The sequence below is a fragment of the Diplotaxodon limnothrissa genome, linkage group LG23 (assembly GCF_057381915.1).
Source record: "Diplotaxodon limnothrissa isolate DT_005_m linkage group LG23, D_limnothrissa_male_GT1.1, whole genome shotgun sequence".
NCBI lineage: Eukaryota > Metazoa > Chordata > Actinopteri > Cichliformes > Cichlidae > Diplotaxodon > Diplotaxodon limnothrissa.
Genome location: NC_140617.1, coordinates 28,694,519 through 28,713,703, shown reverse-complemented (window position 1 = coordinate 28,713,703; position 19,185 = coordinate 28,694,519). Strand labels below are relative to the sequence as shown.

The following is a 19,185-nucleotide window of genomic DNA, read 5'->3' as shown; positions in this document are numbered from 1 at the left end:
TGCTAAGAGTAAGCGGTTTGGTGACAGTGGGAAGAAAAAACTCCCTTTTAATAGAAAGAAACCTAGAGCAGAACCAGGGAGGGGCGCCCATCTGCTAGGACTGATTTGAGGTGAGGTGAGGAAGACGGGACAGAAGGAAAACAGAAGAGAGGCAGACATAATAACTAATGATTAAATGAAGAAAGGTGGGTGGAAAAAGGTGAGTGAAGAAGAAACAGTGCATCATGGCAAGTCCCCAGCAGCTAAGGCCTACTGCAGCATAACTAAGGGAAGATTCAGAGTCACCTGATCCAACTATAACTATATGCTTTATCAAAAAAAAACCCTGTTAAGCCCGTCTGTCTCCCGAATCCAAGCTGGGAGCTGGTTCCAACCTCCCATTCTACTTTTAAATATCCTAGGAACCACAAGTAAGCTTGCAGTCCTGGAAGTCTGCAAAGTGCTCCATTGGGGTGATATAGTACTGTAAGGTAGTTAAGATAAGATGGGGCCTGATTATTCAAGAGTTTATATGAGAAGAATTTTAAACTTGATTCTGGATTTAGCAGAGGGGCCAATGAAGAGAAGCCCATATACGCTCTCTTTCAGTGTTTTTCAGTACTAGCTGCAGCATTGGTGGATCAACTAGTTGTTTTAACAAGCTGAAAAAAACAAAACTATAATGGCTACATGTAAGCAATCTGTTAGACAGTTTATGCAGCTGTGGTTAAATAAGAGCGTACATTTACAGTATTTCCCTGTTCACAGGGGCCTTGTAGCAGGTTTAACTGGTCCTGGTGTTCAGAAAGGGAAGACAGCTTTCCTTAATATTAAGATATTGACAATTTAACTATTTGCCTTATTTTATACACTGAGGTGAGAACTTTAACATTACCTTTATATTTGTGCATCAGCCAAATGTGAAACTAAGTAAACCTGAGGCAGGTTGCTTGAGTTATTGAGTGCTTCATTTTTCAAAGCTTAAATAAGTCAACCAAAATAATAAATGAATATACTTAATAAAAATGTCTTATTTTTTTTTCAAGGAAATGTAGATTTAGCCTAACTGAAGAAGATGGGTATAACCTTTTATGCAGCCCTGTGTTGTGATACAGACAAATGACAGGAGGCCTGGCTGTACAAGAGTATAAAGGCAATTTTGTGTTCAGCAACTCTTTTTTTTTTTTAGAAAGTGTTGCTACAATATTTAGAGGCTTTAAAAGTCATTAAAGCAGCATTTCTTTATTTTGTAGCAAAAATTGAGACGTACTGTTGTCTTGTGATTAATGCATGTCGAAAAAAACGGCACAATATTTTAGCAGATTTAAGATCTACAAAAGTCTGAGAAACCACAGCGTGAAAGTGAATCATTTAGAGCACGGAGCACAATGTTTACACTGAAAACAACTGGAGTAGAAACAGAGAGCAGCACCACAAATACACACGTAAACTGTGTGTAAAATAAAAATGTGCTGCACTTGCCACAACCTGCTCTGGAAGTTGTTCAACCAGTTCTTCACAAAGTAGAATTTGTTTCCTCCTGTTTTTTTTTTTAAATTTGACTTTCATTTTAATGTCAGATCTTCTTTCTCTAGATTAGCAGCACCTGCGACCTGTTTTATTCCCTTTATTCCAACAACTTCCACATCCTAGAATTATCTGTGGGATTTGCACCAGAATGGTGGATTATTTCCCAGCTCTTTTTATTAATTCAGGAAGATGTTACCATCGTGCTCTTTGGGTTTTATGATTCTGGTGGTGGCTTGGAAGACGCTGGGTGGTAACTCAGGTGAGTTTTGGATACTCTGTGTGGAAGTTTGATAGATAATTAGAAAAAACAGGACTGGGACAGGTTAGTGTACTTTTCACTCTAAAGTGAAACAGTCCCACTGGTACAAAGTAAAAGTTTCAGGTGAGCAAACAAAAATATAACATGTTTATATATAATGTTTGTATTCATGATTAAAGTCATACTCTGCACTTTTGGCAACCGAACACAACCACGGAACTGTCTGCCATACATACAAAAAATGCTACAGGTACAACAAATGAAGTGACAAATGACATATTTATTGAATATAAACCAGAACCAGAGAGCACTGCATGTTCAACACAGTTTGTGCCTAACTTCACCAAAGAACCATTTTATTGGTGTGGTGTGTTTGTGTATAAGTGTGTTTTACTCCTCCTTGTCATCAGTCTCATAGTATATGTTTACTATCCAGAATAATGTTAACGTCCTGTAAGCTGTACTGTGCATTCTTTTGTTTCGAGTCTGCCCGGCTGCCCGAGGCTTCACTTGTGCTGCTTTAAGTTTTAAGAATACACAATAACAGTAACACTGCCATATAAACAAATGTTCATAAATAAAATTAATTATTTTAATGTGCTGTTAAGCTACAAACTTGATTAAAAATGATAATAATAATAATAATAACAAAGTATTTGTGATGTAACCTACCACTTTTAATTGTATTAGTATATTTAAAATTAGTGATAACATCGTGAAACACTGAAAGGTTTGAAGCATCCATCCATCCATCTTCATCCGCTTTATCCGAGGCCGGGTCGCGGGGGCAGCAGCCTAAGCAGAGAGGCCCAGACTTCCCTCTCCCCAGCCACCTCCTCCAGCTTATCCGGGGGAACATCAAGGCGTTCCCAGGCCAGCCGAGAGATATAATCTCTCCAGCGTGTCCTGGGTCTGCCCCGGGGCCTCCTCCCAGTGGAACATGCCCGGAACACCTCACCCAGGAGGCGCCCAGGAGGCATCCTTGTCAGATGCCCGAACCACCTCAGCTGGCTCCTTTCGATGTGGAGCAGCAGCGGCTCTACTCTGAGCCCCTCCTGGATGGCCGAATTTCCCACCCTATCTCTAAGGGAGAGGCCAGCCAGCCTTCGGAGGAAGCTCATTTCCGCCGCTTGTATCCGCGATCTCGTTCTTTCGGTCACTACCCACAGCTCGTGGCCATAGGTGAGGGTAGGGACGTAGATCGACCAGTAAATTGAGAGCTTTGCTTTTACACTCAGCTCCCTCTTCACCATGACGGACCGGTGCAGCGTCCGCATTACTGCAGCTGCAGCCCCAATCCATCTGTCGATCTCCGGCTCCCTTCTCCCATCACTCATGAACAAGACCCCGAGATACTTGAACTCCTCCACTTGGGGCAGGAACTCATCCCCGACCCGGAGTGGGCACTCCACCCTTTTCCGGGTGAGAACCATGGCCTCAGATTTGGAGGTGCTGATCCTCATTCCCGCTGCTTCACACTCGGCTGCGAACCGTTCCAGTGCAAGCTGGAGGTCCTCACCCAATGAAGCCAACAGAACCACATCATCTGCAAAAAGCAGAGATGAGATTCTGAGGCCACCAAAGTGAAAGCCCTCCACCACTTGGCTGCGCCTAAAAATCCTGCCCATAAAAATTATGAACAGAACCGGTGACAAAGGGCAGCCCTGGCGGAGCCCATCACCCACCGGGAACGAGTCCGACTTATTGCCGGCAATGCGAACCAAGCTCTTGCAACGGTTGTATAGGGATCGAATGGCCCGTAGCAATGGACCAGAAACCCCACACTCCTGCAACACCTCCCACAGGACACCCCGAGGGACACGGTCGAATGCCTTCTCCAAGTCCACAAAACACATGTAGACTGGTTGGGCAAACTCCCATGCACCCTCAAGTATCCTGGAGAGGATAAAGAGCTGGTCCAGTGTTCCGCGACCAGGACGAAAACCGCATTGTTCCTCGTGTATCCGAGGTTCGACTAGCGGACGAACTCTCCTTTCCAGCACCCTGGCATAGACTTTCCCAGGGAGGCTGAGGAGTGTGATCCCCCTGTAGTTGGAACACACCCTCTGGTCTCCCTTCTTAAAAGTTGGGGACCACCACCCCGGTCTGCCAGTCCAGGGGTACTGCCCCTGATCTCCACGCAACATTGTAGAGGCGTGTCAACCAGGACAGCCCTACAACGTCCAGAGCCTTCAGGAACTCCGGGCGGACCTCATCAACACCAGGGGCTCTGCCACCAAGGAGTTGTTTAACTGCCTCACTGACCTCGCCCCTGGAAATTTGCGGGTCATTCCCCTCATCCCCAGACTCTGCTTCCTCCTCGGAAGACGTGTCAGTGGGATTAAGGAGGTCCTCGAAGTATTCCTTTCACCGCCTGACAATTTTCTCAGTCGACGTCAGCAGCGCTCCGCGAGCACTATACACAGTGCAGGTAGAGCACCGCTTTCCCCTCCTGAGACGTCTGACGGTTTGCCAGAATCTCTTCGAGGCAGTCCGAAAGTCTTTTTCCATGGCCTCTCCGAACTCCTCCCACACCCGAGTTTTTGCTTCAGCCACTGCCCGCTTGGCCTGTCGATACCTGTCAGCTGCCTCCGAAATCCCACAGGCTAACCAAGCCCAATAGGACTCCTTCAGCCTGGTGGCTCCCTTCACCTCTGGTGTCCACCATTTGGTTCAGGGATTACCACCACGGCAGGCACCAACCACCTTGTGGCCGCAGCTCAATGCAGCAGCTCCGGCAATGGAGACGCTGAACATGGTCCATTCGGACTCAATGTCCCCAGTCTCCCTCGGAATGCTGTTGAAGCTCTGCCGGAGGTGTGCGTTGAAGATCTCGCGGACTGGGGCCTCTGCTAGACTTTCCCAGCACACCCTCACTACATGTTTAGATGCACCAGGTCTGTCCAGCGTCCTCCCCCGCCACCTGATCCAACTCACCACCAGGTGGTGATCAGTTGACAGCTCAGCCCCTCTCTTTACCCGAGTGTCCAGAACATATTGTTGCAGGTCTGCTGATACGATTACAAAATCGATCATCGACCTACGGCCTAGAGCGTCCTGGTGCCACATGCACTTATGGACACTCTTATGTTCGAACAAGGTGTTCGTTATGGCCAAACTGTGATTTGCACAGAAGTCCAATAACAAAACGCCGCTCGGGTTCAGATCAGGGAGGCCGTTCCTCCCAATCACGCCCCTCCAGGTCTCGCTGTCGTTACCCACGTGAGCATTGAAGTCTCCCAGCAGGACAACAGAGTCTCCAGGTGGAGCACCTTCCAGCACGCATAGGGGTGAGCCCGACTATATCTAGCCGGTACCTCTCAACCTCACGCACTAACTCAGGCTCCTTCCCCACCAGAGAGGTGACATTCCATGTCCCTATTGTCAGTCTTGGCAGCCGGGGATCAGTCCGCCAGGGCCTCCGCTCCTGGCTGCCACCCGGCACACAATGCACCCGACCCCTATGGCGCCTCCTGCGGGTGGTGGGCCTGCGGGAGGATGGGCCCATGTCTCCTCTTCGGGCTGTGCCCGGCCGGGCCCCATGGACTAAGGCCCGGCCACCAGATGCTCGCCCTCGGGCACCCTCCCCAGGCCTGGCTCCAGGGCGGGGTCCCGGTAACCCTATCCCGGGCAGGGTAAACTGTTCCCTCGATGTTCTCTTCATAAGGGTCTTCTGAAGGTTTGAAGTGTTTGACCCCTAATGGACACTTTTGCTACCATCACATCTTGGTAACGTAATTCTGTGAAACAACAAGACAAACCAGTGCTGCACAACTGTAAACAAGGCTCCTTATTACAGTAAAGCAACCTATCAGTAATTAAGACTGACACATGTTTTGGAGAAATCCATGTGTACAAACAAGGAAAGAAAAAACTCTGAGACCGTTAAAGACAGAAACCTGTGACTGTGGTGAATGGTTCACTTCACTAAGGAAATTCTTGCTGTACTTCGATGGTAATCAGTGTTATGCTGTAAAAGAGGATCTTTCAGTGGTGCAAATTCTTAACAAACCTGTGATTACTCAAATAATGTTGACTTTTGCATACTAACCCAAACCATTTAAATACCAGTTTTCCCAAGTATGTTCATTTAGATTTCAGTGCAAAGTATTGTACATTTCACTTCATTTACTAGTGATGTAATAAATAGATTCATCACATAAAAGTACAATGTTGTAAAAGGCAGATGTATCATTTTTTAGCATCAAGATGAATGTGTCACGGCTGGGGGCAGTCGTGTGGTGTATTGAAAAAAAGGATCCAAAATGCAGGTACTGGCTGGGGTGCGAGTGAGTGTTTATTTACAGCGGTGAGAAGGTGACAAAACAGGAAGAGCAGAGCGGGGAGTAAACAAACCTAAACTGGGAAAACTAAAGAACAAAACTTAAACCAGACACTCACGGGAGGAGGAGCAAAATGCACAAAGAGAGATGGCAGAGAGACGCAGAATGAATACAGGGTAACAGAATAATGCAGACTGACATGGAACTAAACAGACGACACGACAGAGAGCACAGGAAAACACAGGGCTTAAATACACGGGGAGTAATCAGGGAATGGGCCACAGGAGGGAGACACAGCTGGGAGCAATTAGGCTAACGAGGCAGGGGAGAGGTAAAACTGAACACACTGACATGAGACATGAACTTTCAGAATAAAACAGGAAACTAACAGACACAGAAAACCAGACAGGACACTGAACTTGACAGGCAGACTCATGAGCAGACACAATAACACCATGGACAGACAGAGGGAACACAGAGAAGTGGGAGCAGGCAGGCAAAGAACAGAAACCTAACAAATGGCAAAATCACAACAGAATACACACTCGGAATGAACAAAAGCATAAGGAAACACAAAACACTGAGTCCTAAGACTCAGGACCATGACAGAATGTTTGTACATTTTTGTTTTGCACATGGAATTCATGTCCATAAATTCATAAATAGTTACAGTGGATCTGCTGCTTAAGCTATTTAGCGTGATCAATAAGTACTGTAAGTAGTATAAATTTGCCTTTTCTTATAGAGTAAATAAGAAGCTGGGGACACTGAGTCAGAATGGTTCATGCAGTGGTCGGTGTCTACCATGGCAGAGCTACAGATTAAAAATGCCCAAAGCGAAGCGGTCAAAGTCTGGCTGTACTTCACAGCAAAAGATGCAAACTCAGCAGCCTGCAACAAGTGCTTTAAGGTGATACTGTGCAAAAGAGGTAACTCCTCGAATCTGATGAAACACCTGCATATAGCATTTTGTTAAAAGCCGAGAAATGCACCGTATTTGATAGCTTGCTGCGAGACCTCACACCGTGCGCATCTACTGTGGGTGGGTTGCCTGTTATCTGACCCTGAGTTAGCAACATCCCCCAAAAACCCAAAGAGGAGAGTCCTGGCCCCTAGCCCTGCCAGTGTAGCAGAAATGATGACGGTGACGAATGATGATGATGATGGCGGCAGCAGCAGCCATTCTTCTCTGCGTGAGTAGCTTAATGTTGTTCGTGTGTAATTTACGCTGAGTAGGCCACATTATTACATTAATGCACGTAAGGTGAACTAGCAAACACCGTCGTAGTTACATGCGGCTGTCTTCTTGTTTGATGGCAGATACTCCCTTCACCCTGGCCAAAAAGGCTAAAATGACCAAAGAAAAGGTGGAAAACAGCTAAACATGAGAGGTTGTTGGACAAAGTTTGTTTTTTCCATTGTTTAAGCACTGCTTCCAGCCAAGAGTGATGCCATAAATCCCCTATAGCTGCAGAAAAGGCTAACATTGTTATCTTTTTACAAAAAAAACAGCTAAACATGAGAGGTTTTTGGACCAATTTTGTGTTCTCCATTCTTTAAGCACTGGTTCGAGCACCGTTTAAGCACCGGCACGTTTCAAAAGTACCGGTTTGTAGTGATGGGACGTTCTGTATCGAGGCTTCGGAGCGTGTGTCGAGTAATGGAGGGGGCGTTTCCGCGAAGCGCGTATCGAGGCTTGCTTCATTTATGGGAGGAGCTGAAAATGATGACGTCCGAAGCCTCGCTGCCCGGCTGTACCACGTGACTGGTTCATGAAGTGGTTCGAACTTTGCCGCGAGATATGACAGCGATATAAACCCCTCAGACTTCATTCAAAAATGTGGGTGTTTGATGGAGAGTTGCGGTTAGTGAGAGTTTGGAGACCGTTTGGAGGTTTATGAGAGTGAGGAAAGTCAGGAGAGAATGGAGCCAGCTAAGAAGAGGAGGATGTCCTCCCCTGTGTGGGAACATTTTGATCTTATTCCTCCCAACAAGGTATGTAAATTTCTACAGAAGATGTATTTTCATGATACTGATGGTGCAATACAATTTATGTTGAGCTGTCTTGACTTTTGTACAAGGTGAAGTGTTTTCTATGTGCCAGGGAGCTGGGATATAACAACAACACCTCATCCATGCTTAGGCACTACAGAGCTTTGCATGAGAATAAGGGGAACACCGATTGTGGAGCAAGACCAGGTGAGCCATCAAATGCCATGATAATATAGCATGCAGTAATGTTACTAAATGATATAACAATATTATACAACTGTTATAAGTTACGTATGTGATATTTATATTTGTGCTTTATCTTTATTGTCTTTCTTCAGGAGAACAATCTCAAATAGATGAAGACCTGGTCAGCATGGTGATTGAGGACTCCCAGCCATTTAGCATTGTGGAGGACAAAGGATTCAAAAGATTTGTTAAATCATTAAATCCTAGCTATGTTCTCCCCACTAAAAAGGTCATAAAAGCAGTGAAAATTTAGTTTTTACAGAATAAAATGTGAACAGGCAGGACTGAGGCTCAAAGCCTCAGTGTGTAGCTGTCCATACCTCAACGTTACAAAAGCACAACCACTGTCCACACCCCAACCACACCTCACCTCACAGTAAATGATCATTTCCATTTCAAGCATTTCCAAATAATCATTTCCCATACTGCCACTATAAATATACACAGTATACTGCCATCACTACAATATACATGTTTTACACACTCCTTTTGTTGTTGACATTTACAGGCTGTGTGCAAAATGCCACACTCTTCAAATTCATGCCAGCTATTATTTTTACGTCCAGTAGGTGTCCTGCTAGAGCAAATGAAGCTTCATGAAGCTTCGCGTTGGGGTGAACCAATTGGATGAAAAGCTTCAGTGCTTCATGGGGCTTCATCTGCCCATCACTACCGGTTTGGTACTGGTATTGGATAAAACCTAAACGATACCCATCCCTATCCGGGAGTGGCTTTTTGTTACAGGGTTTTTGATCCCTGTGTGAAGTAGCATAACATAAGCAGCATGAAAGGTAATAGGAAGACAGCATTTGCAGACTGTTCAAGTTTCTTTTAAGTGTTCTTTATTTTCTGGCGTCGCCTTTCAACAATTGTTTCACAAAACATAAGAACCTGTGAGTCAAAATCTCACCTGCTTTATATAGAATTCCACTCACACCTGGATCTCATTAACCTCTATCATTGGGAAAACAGGGTAGACTAAATAACACAGTCTAGACAAAGAAACAGGAATAAAATAATTTTTCCACTTAACAAACTCATTCACCCAACTAAACAGTTTGAAAAGTCAATCTCTTCACCTAATCTGACTCATGAGGTTATTTTAAATGAAATAAACAATTTTACACAAAATAAGCACCCCTTCATTTGGTTACACCCAATTGACATGATCAGTGACATCATATCCTATAAAATCAGGAAGTACTGGGGCGGCCCTTCACACATACCTGTTTTACAAATAGGACCTGCTCAAAGGAACACACAATGGTAAGTATAACCAAACTACATAAACAAATGAAAGATGCAAATCAATTAATGATGAAGTGACATTTAGCTTTAAGTAGTGATGGGCAGATGAAGCCTCGTGAAGCACTGAAGCTTTTCATCCAGTTGGTTCACCCCAACGCGAAGCTTCTTGAAGCTTCATTTGCTCTAGCAGGACACCTACTGGACGTAAAAATATTGGTTGGCATGAATTTGAAGAGTGTGGCATTTTGCACACAGCCTGTAAATGTCAACAACAAAAGGAGTGTGTAAAACATCTATATTGTAGTGATGGCAGTATACTGTGTATATTTATCCTGGCAGTATGGAAAATGATTATTTGGAAATGCCTAAAATGGAAATGATCATATACTGTGAGGTGAGGTGTGGACAGTGGTTGTGCTTTTGTAACATTGAGGCAATGACAGTGATTAGTGTTTAGGGGACACATCATTGGTTTTTATTTAAAAACAACAGTTTCTCCACTGTGGCAGGTCGTAGGCGATTTCTTTTTTTCCCAAACTGTCTCTAACTCTCACTAACCGCAACTCTCCATCAAACGCCCACATTTTGAATGGGGTCTGAGGGGTTTATATCGCTGTCATAGCTCGCGGCAAAGTTCGAACCGCTTCCTGAACCAGTCACGTGGTACAGCCGGGCAGCGAGGCTTCGGACGTCATCATTTTCAGCTCCTCCCATAAATGAAGCAAGCCTCGATACGCGCTTCGCGGAAACGCCCCCTCCATTACTCGACACACGCTTCGAAGCCTCGATACAGAACGTCACATCACTAGCTTTAAGTACATTTGCACAGATGAAATAAATATAACCAATGCTACCACAAACAGACCCGGGATAGTATGTAGAGCCAAGGTTACATGTGCTGTGTTTACATTAAAGCATTATGGATAGATTATAGGATAACAGAACACAAAATAACAATATATGCAAGTGACAAATGGCAAATGAATTCTGTCCTAGCCACTTTGTCACACCGTGATCAACAGTTAGAGCTTGGCTCACAATGGTGGGTGTTGGACTCCACCCCCTTTGTCATTAATTCTGGAAGTAATTTTTAGGCACAGCCGAGGGATGGAGCAGATCATGTTTGGTGGTCTCAGAATCTCATCTCTGCTGTTTGCAAATGATGTCATTCTATTCTCTTCATTATCTCCTGCTTTCACTGGGGCGAAGAGTTGTTGCTGATGGCTGGTCGAGCCATGCTTTCACCTATGACCATGAGCTGTGGGTAGTTACCAAAAGAATATAACCACAGATACAAACAGGAGAAGATCTCAGAGTAGACATCCTTCCAAGCCCTCTGTTTGCTTGGAAATGCCTCGGTGTATTTTCAAAAGACTTGGAGGAGGTGGATGAGAAGAGGGAGGTCTGAGCATCTACACTTATACTGCTGCCCCCACAGCCTGAATGTCTACATTGCATAAGACCAAACTGTAAATTAAAGCAATTGTGCATTTAAAGAATTGAATGTGAAACTCTTAATATGTTGATTTTGCAGAGAAAGAAGGCGTCTACAAGAAAGTGGGTGACAAAGTCGTCCTCACACCAGGCTCTGTGTCTGCTTCCATCACCAGGATCAAGTGGACACATGATCAGGATGTTGCTCTGGAGTGGACCAGACAACAACGTTTCACCTCCTGGCACTTCCGAGGTACATTCACTCAAGACTGAAATCCATATACATGCACAGATTACATATTTTTAATGTTTGTATGTAGCGTATTTAGAAAAAAGTCATGACTCTCATTGTAAAACTACAAAGCCTAAAAGTATCCTTAAATCTTTCCTTTAATTTAACCCCTGAACATACACCAAACATGAAGGTTTTGGTACTGACGACCTTTAAATAAACGTAAACCTTTGCTCAAATAATATTTTAAGGGACATATTTACGCCGACCAAGAGACTAGTTGTTGACTGCCTGACAACAATCGGTTGCCACATAAAAATGTGTTTTCTCTGACTGATTGGGTGGCAAGTAGTTGTGGGAATTTGCTGACTGTAGAAAGGTGAAATTGGTCGCAAAAGAGGTGTTTGGTGCTCCACTGAAAACCTCCTTGGAACTGGTTTGGTCATTAGCAGCCCCAAGCGGATGTAAAACTCAAAAGTGTGACACAAACTGGAAACAGAGCACGTTTGCCTTCAAAGTAAATGTTGCAGCTTTTGAAACATGTTGATTTTGCAGGTAAGGCAGAAAAGTATCTGCATTTTTTCAACTTTAACTTCCCCTGCCTGGTTAGTTGGCAAGTTATTTACAACTTAAGTCACACAAACAATTCACCACCTTTATGCAAACTATTGGTTTCCATCTCAATCTGATGTTGACTAAAGCAATCACAAGCAGTCTTGATGCCTGCTTAATCATCCAGGTAAGAAAATCCCAGCAAGTTGATTCTTTTCATCTGAACATAACATATTCAGTGAGTAGAAGTCTCTCGTCCTAAGTGACTTCTTAGCTCTTTTTCAGTGACTTCACTGAAAAAGACCTGAAGAAGTTACTTGGATGACTGAGTGAATGCTTCAGCCACTGTACTTGCTACACCAAGATGGACAGAATTAATTTTCTGGCACCAGGAGGTTTGTGGTGAAGCACCCTCTTTGTGAGTATTCAACCAGGGACATCCAGGGACCTTCAGCAAACACTCAACTGGCCAAAGACAAAATATCTTTCAATAGCAACCAGAGGTTGCAAGCAGTGTGTAACTTAAGCCTTCACTAACAGGCTAAGTAGATTCTTTGGGGTAGGTTTTTTGTTTAAACTGTTATGAGGTATTCAAAGAAGCTTGCAAAGAAAAGCGTCTGGACTTCTTTAAGTTGCTTGAAGACGTTTCACGTCTCATCCAAGAAGCTTCTTCAATTCTAAGGTCAAATGGTGGGGAGTCCCAGATATAAACCTAGTGGGAGTATCCCCCCACAGAGGGACAAAAGGACCCCCTGATGATCCTCTAATCGCCTGAGCCAAGGTGTGAAACTGGGTGTAGGTCCAAATCAGCCAGAGTTTCGAGTGAGCTCATTGTGAAACCTGGCCCCACCTTATCATGTGAATTCCTGAGATCAGATGGCCCAGGATGTGAGTGGGCGTTAAGGCGTCTGGGGAGGGAACTCAAAACTGGATTATAGATGGCAGACAGTTGGTGTTGTAAATCACCGCCTCTGTTCAAAGATGGTCGCTCACAGTGGACATAGATGGCTTCTTTCACTCCTTTCAAACCAGTTTACCGGAAGCCCACACACACGGACCAGTACCTCCTTTTTGACTCCCACCACCCTCTGGAACACAAACTTGGAGTAATCAGGACCCTACACCACCGGGCAGAACATGTTCCCTCTAAGCCTGAAGGGAAAAAGAAGGAACACACACATGTAAAGGAAGCACTCAAAACGTGCGGCTATCCTAAATGGGCGTTCTTAAAGTCAGCAAAGAGGCACAGAAAAGAAGATCAGACACCAGCGAGGAAGGATAAGAAGGACAGACGCAACAACATTGTCATCCCCTATGTAGCCGGTGTATCAGAAAAACTCAGGAGAGTTTTCTCCAAGCATGACATCCCAGTGTATTTCAGACCCAGCAACACGCTCAGACAGAAACTGGTTCACCCGAAAGACAAAACGCCAAAACACAGACTTAACAATGTGGTGTATGCTGTACAGTGCAGCGAGGAATGCTCAGACCTCTACATTAGAGAGACAAACAGCCACTTCACAAGTGCACAACACAGAAGAGCCACCTCCACAGGACGAGACTCAGCAGTCCATCTGCATCTTAAGGATAAAGGTCACTCTTTCGAGGATGCCAATGTTCACATTTTGGACAGAGAGGACAGATGGTTTGAAAGAGGAGTGAAAGAAGCCATCTATGTCCACTGTGAGCGACCATCTTTGAACAGAGGCGGGGGTTTACGACACCAACTCTCTGCCATCTATAATCCAGTTTTGAGTTCCCTCCCCAGACGCCTTAACGCCCACTCACATCCTGGGCCATCTGACCTCAGGAATTCGCATGATAAGGTGGGGCCAGGTTTCACAATGATGATTAGAGGATCATCAGGGGGTCCTTTTGTCCCTCTGTGGGGGGAAACTCCCACTAGGTTTAAATCTGGGACTCCCCACCATTTGACCTTAGAATTGAAGAAGCTTCTCGGATGAGACGTGAAACGTCTTCAAGCAACTTAAAGAAGTCCAGACATTTTTCTTTGCAAGCTCCTTAAACTACGATGACCTGGATGACTGAGAACCTTCACAGACAACGTTATGAGGTATAAATAAATCTCGGATTCCAGTGATGTAAATTTCTACTGGTTAGCACCTTAAACTATCAAGTTTAAGGTAATTTCTGTGCTAATATATTGAAATGATCCACGATGATACCTTCACTTCATACTTTTAGATGGCTGTGAGGTGGATACCTCCACTGGGGTCCTGACGATCTCAAACCTGGCTCTAAACGACAGCGGCAGCTACACGGCGGAGATTAATGATGAAGTCATGAGCACAACGGAAATCATTGTTATCAGTAAGTGGGAGGAGGAATTCATACTCTAGCTAGCACGAACTAGTTCACCTGATTTTAAGTCAAATTCTTGCTGGTTTTCTCCCTTTTCTACCAGCCACTGTCCCTAATCCTACTGTGTCCACATGGTGCCACCCTGAGATGACCTACTGTACTCTCACTTGTGAACCCAACGTGACAGATGATGCCAAACCGATCACCTATTACTGGATGATAGGTGACATGGTGAAACAGTCTCCAACCAGTCAGTTCAACATCACACAGGTATAAACAGGATCTGATTATTGAATCACATGACAGCTCTGTTGGTTATTTTTGTCATTTTATCCAAACCTAATGAATCCAAAACTTTTTTTAATCGAAATACTTTCAAGACATTTTATCGCAGCTTTATGTGCATTTGGCCTTTACACAATGTATAAAGAACCCGTTTGCGTTTCCTTCATTATTTAAAGACCAATAGTCAGTGTTGGGAAGGTTACTTTTAAAATGTATTCCATTACAGAATACAGAATACATGCCCCAAAATGTATTCTGTAACGTATTCCGTTACGTTACTCAATGAGAGTAACGTATTCTGAATACTTTGGATTACTTAATATATTATCGTGCTTTTTACAACAACGTGAATGTACTATTGCTGTGTGATTTATTACTATTACTGAAGGTCCGCGACTCCGAACTGTAGTAAAGGGACCTCTGACTAATACGGCGGGGTCCCTGTCGGCTCATAGCCGAAAAATAGCTTTACTTTGTTGTGTGGGTCAATTTTTCTTGCGAGAGACAGAGAGAGGCGTTGAAAGGCTGCTCCAACGGAACTTATTGTTTTCGGAGGAAAACACGAACAGTCGAGTCTTAATAGCTTACTTACAACTGGGCTCGTCAGGCACTCTTCTTGGCTGCAGTGGTTATTATTATATTTACATGCTTCCAGCTCCCGTTTTTCCTCGACGACAACTCGTACCTTTCCACTCCCCTTTTTCTCCCTCCTCGCGCTCACAGACACATAACGTGTATGGCAGTGCATTCTCCCTGCAACACGGACTACACTGCCCATGATGCTACATTCTTTAGAGCTATGCTTGTAGCATTCTGCCTGTTAGCTTAGCACAACAACAACAACAACGAAAAGGCGCTCTCTCACCCAGGAAACACACAGTCGCAGAAAGAGAGAGAGAGCGTCGCCCTGTAACCATGGCAACCGTAACGCTGCCGCCTGGAACGAAAGAACGTAGCTGTCAAACAAAACCCAAACAGTCCTGACCCGCGACAAAATGAAACAGGAAAGTACCGCAGTGTAATCCATTTATTTCAACAAAGTAACTGTATTCTGAATACCACCTTTTTAAACGGTAACTGTAACGGAATACAGTTACTCATATTTTGTATTCTAAATACGTAACGGCGGTACATGTATTCCGTTACTCCCCAACACTGCCAATAGTGACCATCAAGTAAAATCTTCAGTTTATTACATATATAATATATTGTATATGGAAACACTTATAGACCAAAGAAGATAACAGCTTAAATGCTGAATTATGTATACTGACAGAAGAGTTATCCAGATTTTCAGACCACCAGTGTGCAGCCTTCATTTGAGAAACAAACAGCAGCGATTTAAAAAAAGAGAGAAAGTTGATGACCTGTTATCTCTGGTTGGGGTTTTACATTTTGTAACTAGCTAAAGCAAAAGAAAGCCTGTCTGTGTTGAACTTTCTTTGCAGTACAGCGGTCCATCGTTTATCTCGGGAGTTGCGTTCTAAAAAATAACCTGCCATATAGGTGTAATCCGCGAAGTAGCCAACTTTGTTTTCTCACTACACACTTTAGACACTTTTCTCAGACAGTCATGAACATTTTCACACTTTTCTCTATTGTTTAAACACTCTCAAAATTCAAACCTTCGTAGAAAAATAGGTCCAGTATTATAGAATGAAACCAAACCGTCAACATTGTTATGTTTGTTGGGGAGAAAACTTACAAACATACAGTACAGCACTTCAGAGTCACACTGCTAGAGATCGAAGATTTATGTTAATTTGACAAGCTGAACGCATTCTGCACTGGACGGGAGACACAGCATGAGATTGATTGACAATGGTCTACAGCCAATCAGGACGCAGAACTCAATGCGCTGTAAGGGAAAAAAGCATGCAAAATTGCACCAAAAACACCAAATAAAAACAAACGCGAAACAGCGAGGCCACGAAAGGTGAACCACGTTATAGCAAGGGACCACTGTACACCTAACTGATCAGCTGTTTTTATCCCCTATGTGTATACAACCTGATGAACTCCTCATGAATTTTGTATTTCCTGAAGAATAAACCACATTAAATGTGCGTTTTCAGGTAATATTTGCCTCTTTTTTTTTTTTTTGAGTCTGCATTTGGGTCTTACACCGATCTTGGCACGTCCAAATCCACAGACACACATACCAACAAACCAACCAACCAACCAACCAACCAAGGTGCATGTTTCAAACAAAGAATCAGAAAACGAATACATTCAGACCATCAAATGATTATCTTTAGCTCCATGGAAATTAAGTCAGTAAGTTGGAGGGAAAGTTCTGACAGATTTGAGCGCCACAAACAAATTCAGTGACTGGCAAATGGTAAAATTCAGTATGTGGTAAACAAAACAAGGACATTTGTTTTCTAATTAAAATGCAGTGTGTGTTTATGAGCTCCTTTTTTCTCTTCATTTGCAGGCAAACAGAGAGCGTTTGATAAGCTGTCAGCTGGAAAACCCAGTCAACTATGGATACAGTGAAAAAATCCTGAATCCACTCTTAATCAGTGAGTTATCAGCTCAACAAATTATATATGATTAAATATTACATTGTATATGTTACCGGCACCAGACCTAGGGGAATCTGGACCGGCAGCAAGCGGCACACAGGCTAGAGAGCACTGCGTAGCCAAATATGAGCAAACTGTGGATTAATAGAGAGGACACCGAAGTTAGCGTCTTGCTCAGGCCGGAGCTCATTTATTTCTGCACATATACACAATACAAATCACACTAGACCATGCATTCTTCCCATAAAATAACAGAGTTCATAAACAAAAATAAAGTTACAAAAAGCATTCTCTCAAAAGCAAAATAAATACAAACTAATTCAAAATGACTTTACATACTCACAACTTAAACAAAACACTCACAGTTAAAGCATAACAACATACCAAAATAACCCATCTCACATTCACACAACCTTTCCCCACATTCGCGCCATATACGCTATTACTTTTGAACATGGCGTCCCTTGAACGCAACACAACATGGCGGCAGACGACTGCAAACGTTGTTTCACCAACAAAAAGCTTTCCCCTTAATACATGTACTCAGTACTGCTTGGCTAACACTAAAACAACCACTACAACACATTTTCGGAAGTCGCAGGTTGCCACTGTCATAGCATATACTTATAGTGCTACATAGCATTATGCCGATGATACACTAATACTCATTACAACGAAATACCACAAAACAACATCATCACTCTCATCTCAAAATATGGCCGAACAGTTGTTACTCAACTTACATGACATTTAGAACCAGTTCGGTAACATAAAAGTTTGTTTGTCAGTACCTGTGGATTAATAGAGAGGACACCGAAGTTAGCGTCTTGTTCAGGCCGGAGCTCATTTATTTCTGAGCTGCGCATGCGCAGAGCCTATAGCTAGTCTCTGGTAGTTCCACAGCAGTGCAAGAGCACCATCTACTGGCATAATGAAATATAACCATGGTCTGGCAACACATAACAATGTCAAAATAAGTCACAATAATAAACAAAAAAATAAGGGGGTAATTGGTTTTCTTACAAAAATAAACATGTAGCTTTTTCAACCTGCTACATATATATGAAAAACAACAGCGACTGTGGCAGTGCATCTTTTTTTTTTTTTTTTTTTTTTTTTATTTTACACGTATTTAAAGACTGGAAAACATAATTCTTGTAAAATTAATTTATTCCTTTTCTAAAACTTTTCTTTGGGAATCGGGCTTTACTGAGCTTACCATTTGTATGGATTCTGGTGTTCCCGTTTGGCCTTATTTGTTGTAAATGCTGGTAAGAATCCACAAAAGATTACTCTGTACAAGTTTATCAGCATTATTTTATTGTACTGTATTGTTCTCACTTAATAATTTTTATTTAGATCTAATTTGATGGACTTTTTCCATTTTATTTTATTTTAGTTCTTCTTTCAGCTTTGCGTTGTGAGGTACCCCTGCTCTAACTGGTTGTCTTTTTCTTCTTGTCCACCTAAAAAGTTGTTGTACCCGCAGGACCCGAAGACAGCGCTCCTCCACTGCTACCAACACTGTGAGATAGAGCAGTGCTGGATCAAACTGTGATGATGAGGATGAAGAAGAGTTGGTGTTGCATAAACCACTGGAGAAAAGTCTGCTTTAACTAGTCCTGGAAATACAGGAAGAGAATAATACGGAGGCTTCGGAGGACAAACAAACCCAAAACAAAACAAATATATGTGTATATATTATGTGTAAGAAATAGTAGTAATAAATAAAAGAATATATAGCCAGAGATATTTCTATTAGGAAAAAAAGAAAATCCCTTTGGGCAAAATTACAATGTTTTTTATGTCAGATTATGAATGTCCATAATGTGTTGTACAGATAAAGTTCCAGAAGCATCTTACTTGTAAAATCTTACTGGGGTGAATGCCAAACTTGAGAGGTTCATTCTTCATGTGTGAGGACAAACAGACAGGATTTAAATACTTTGTCAACTTTATAATCAGCTTAAATAGCCCTCTAAGTCTATGTGATATACTGTGTGGTATAACATTGATGTATTAAAGTAGAGTTGGTATAAACTGTGGCTATTTGCAAACATATTTCATGTTAACACATCACATTTTGCAAAGTATTTGCCCTCAAATATAGTTTGGTAGATATAGGCCTATAAACATTTGCATTATTGGAAATGTGCTTCAGAAAATGACCTTGGTCAGTGGACCAGTTTGATTTCCTGTTTTGTTTTGTTTGTTTTTTTGTTTGTTTGTTTGTTTTTTTTGGGGGGGGGGGGGGCGACACATCTGGACACACCCTTCAGGTTTTATTTTACATTT

General features: G+C 43.1%; 1 protein-coding gene across 1 annotated transcript; it reads left to right on the top strand.

Annotated features, from left to right (window-relative positions):
- The first annotated feature begins 1,698 nt into the window (after nt 1-1,698).
- Nucleotides 1,699-18,425, top strand: LOC146608252 (uncharacterized). The gene is made up of 7 exons (XM_085348036.1): nt 1,699-1,768; nt 11,072-11,224; nt 13,961-14,086; nt 14,181-14,347; nt 16,800-16,887; nt 18,086-18,161; nt 18,365-18,425. Exons 1-7 carry the CDS (start codon nt 1,699-1,701, stop codon nt 18,423-18,425), a joined length of 741 nt encoding a protein of 246 aa, XP_085204162.1.
- Nucleotides 18,426-19,185: the final 760 nt, after the last annotated feature.